Raw genomic sequence first — 2,500 nt, forward strand, 5'->3', positions numbered from 1 at the left:
ACATGTAAAGGTAGAGCGCCCCACAGTGGAGGAGTGTTTACCTGCAACCTCGAAGCCTGCAGACTCAGCTGTACCTGTAGCACCACACCCTTCAACACGCCCCTCACCACGCCCTACACCACACCCCACCTCTCACTCCGCCCCCCGGCCAGCGCCCAAACCCAGAACTTCAACCAAACCCCAACCTAGACCTTCAACCAACGCCAAACCAAAAGCCCAACCCAGACCATCGATGAAAGCCTCGCCCAAATCCTCGCCCAGACCAGCGAACAATCCCAGACCAGCGAACAATCTTTCGCCTTGTCCATCGACCAATACCGTGCCCCAGCCGACAGTGAAGAAGGAGGTGTCTGATGATCTAGTTCCTCCCACTAAACAGAAACGGCGGTTCGTTGGTGTAAGTTCAACTTTCAGTATATTATTACTCACAAAGCAGTCAAAACAACCCAGTAGCCATGTTGTTATTTTGTTGTCTGACATCAACCAAATTTTAACCAGGAAAATAAGGGTTATAAATAATGGTTTTACTGTGTTTGTTTGTGTCTGTTCCCCAGGTGAGGCGTATCGTGGTGAAGGTGGCTCGTATCCCGGTCAACCTCAGCCGACGCCAAAAGAGCTACAAGATCTCCTCCATGGAGACCGTTGTCGGGCCGGAGAGGGGCGGGGCCAGTGGCGAGGGGGGGTTGGAGGGAGCAGAGGGGGTGACAGCGGTGGTCCGAGAGCCAACTGCGCTCCTTCGCATGAAGAACAATGGGAAGAATGTGATGGTCATGTTCCCGCCTGGAGAACTCCCAGTGATCCTGAAACGCAGACGCGGCCGCCCTCCCAAACAGGTTGTACCGGGAATGCCAGATAAAACAGGTGGGAATTCCGCCGCTGCCAGTGGGAACGGCGAGCCCAAGAAACCTCGTCGGCGCCGGCGGGCCAAGCTCCCTTCTCCGCAACCGTCGTACGTGAACGACACCAACGACGTCAAGACAGAGTACGGAGATGTTCTGTCCAAACTGGCGTTCCTAAACCACCAACCGCCTGCCACTGGCCGCTGCTCCCCACCACGCTGCTGGACACCCAGCGAACCGGATAGCTTTCACACGCCGTCCAACAACCCTGGGATCTCTGCCCTGCTCCACCGACTCACAGGGTTCAGACGCAGGGGAGGGAGGGGTGGAGGCGTAGGGGGCAGGGGAGGAGGAGCAGGGGGGGCTGGGTGTGAGGGCTTCAAGAGCTCCTTCAGTGACTTCTTCGAGACGATCGGGAAGAAAAGGAAAGTGACCCCTGCTCTGTCAGAACCAGGGTTACCCAAGAAACGAGGGAAGGGTGGGGGAGGCAGGGGAGGAGGGGTTGCAGGGGGGGAGATGGGGGTTGGAGGTGAGGGGTGGAAGCCGGTGAGAAAACGACGCTCGTGCAAGAATGGGGTTCTGAAAGGGGAGGCAGGAGGGCAGCTGGAGCAAGACTGGTCTAATGGGGGAGGTGTCTGGGGGGAGGAGGGGGGAGGGGAGAGGGAGAGAGGGCCGGGGGCGTACCAGGCCTGTGGTTCCCTGAGGGGGGACTTCCGGCCCTGTGAGGGGGGAAGAGGAGGTGCGTACGGCAGCCCTGGGGGCAGCAGAGGAGGTGGAGGTGGTGATGAAGTGCAGGGTTTGTTTGCTGGATATTTTCGCTCCCTGCTGGACTCAGACGACTCCTCCGACCTCCTGGATATCTCCTCCTCTCGGCCTGACCCCAGGAAACCTCCTCCCACACCGGGCTATGACTCCTCCAGCACTGCCCCCGGCCCAGGCCCTCGCTGGTCCCCAGCCTTCCCCAAGCGCAGCCCCAAAGGAGAGGCAAGGGAGAACCAAACCCAGGTCTCTTCGTCCTCCTCTTCTAGACCTCCTTACAGCTACTACCTTTCCCAGAACTCCCCCACCACTTCCTCCTTCCCCAAGTCCACCCCTCCCTCCCTCTCTCTGCCTCGCTCTCCCAGTTCCCCCCATCCCTCTTCCTACGGTCACTACCCGTCCGGCTATTCCTCCTCCTCTTCTGCGGGGGGCAGTGCAGCACCACAGAGACCCACAGACTGCAGCTTTGCAGCCTACGGGGCAGCAGGGCTGGATAAGGCCTCCACAGCCCCCCCCGTGGGCCAGGGTCAGATGGGCTATTCCAATTTTTCCAAGCGTGGATATGGGGGCTACCCTGGGCAGGTTGGACCATCCTCTCCAGGGGGAGGGGGGTATATGGCCATGGCCAAGAACAACCCCTTCCCTTCCTCATCATCTCCAGAGGGTTACAGACACTACCCCTCCAACCAGTGGAGCTGCAAGTAAGTAGCTTCAGGTCTAAATTGTCTGGAACCACAGAGTTTGGATTAGAGTACAATACTACCCTAACTTCTTCTATAGTTGTATGTGTTTGAGATACATGACACCATAACACTAAATCCCTGATCTATAAATCACTTTGAGTCCTAAATAATGACTTGTTAAAGCCCTTCATCAACTGTGCAGTTTTAAGAAAATAGAGT

The 2,500-nt window shown here is 57.4% G+C and overlaps 1 protein-coding gene across 1 annotated transcript in view; it reads left to right on the forward strand.

Moving 5' to 3' along the window:
- LOC106570639 (uncharacterized) overlaps positions 1 to 2,500 on the forward strand; it is a gene marked incomplete at its 3' end in the record, with an annotated part of 55,007 nt that overhangs the window by 50,549 nt on the left and 1,958 nt on the right. Inside the window, exons 2-3 of the mRNA XM_082961423.1 lie at positions 1 to 397; positions 555 to 2,299. The exon at positions 1 to 397 is cut by the window's left edge and continues 1,138 nt beyond it. Of these exons, the coding sequence (XP_082817549.1) occupies positions 1 to 397; positions 555 to 2,299 (2,142 nt within the window). The remainder of the gene's footprint in view (positions 398 to 554; positions 2,300 to 2,500) is intronic.

The sequence above is a fragment of the Salmo salar genome, chromosome 14, assembly GCF_965601325.2.
Source record: "Salmo salar chromosome 14, fSalSal1, whole genome shotgun sequence".
Taxonomy (NCBI): Eukaryota; Metazoa; Chordata; class Actinopteri; order Salmoniformes; family Salmonidae; genus Salmo; species Salmo salar.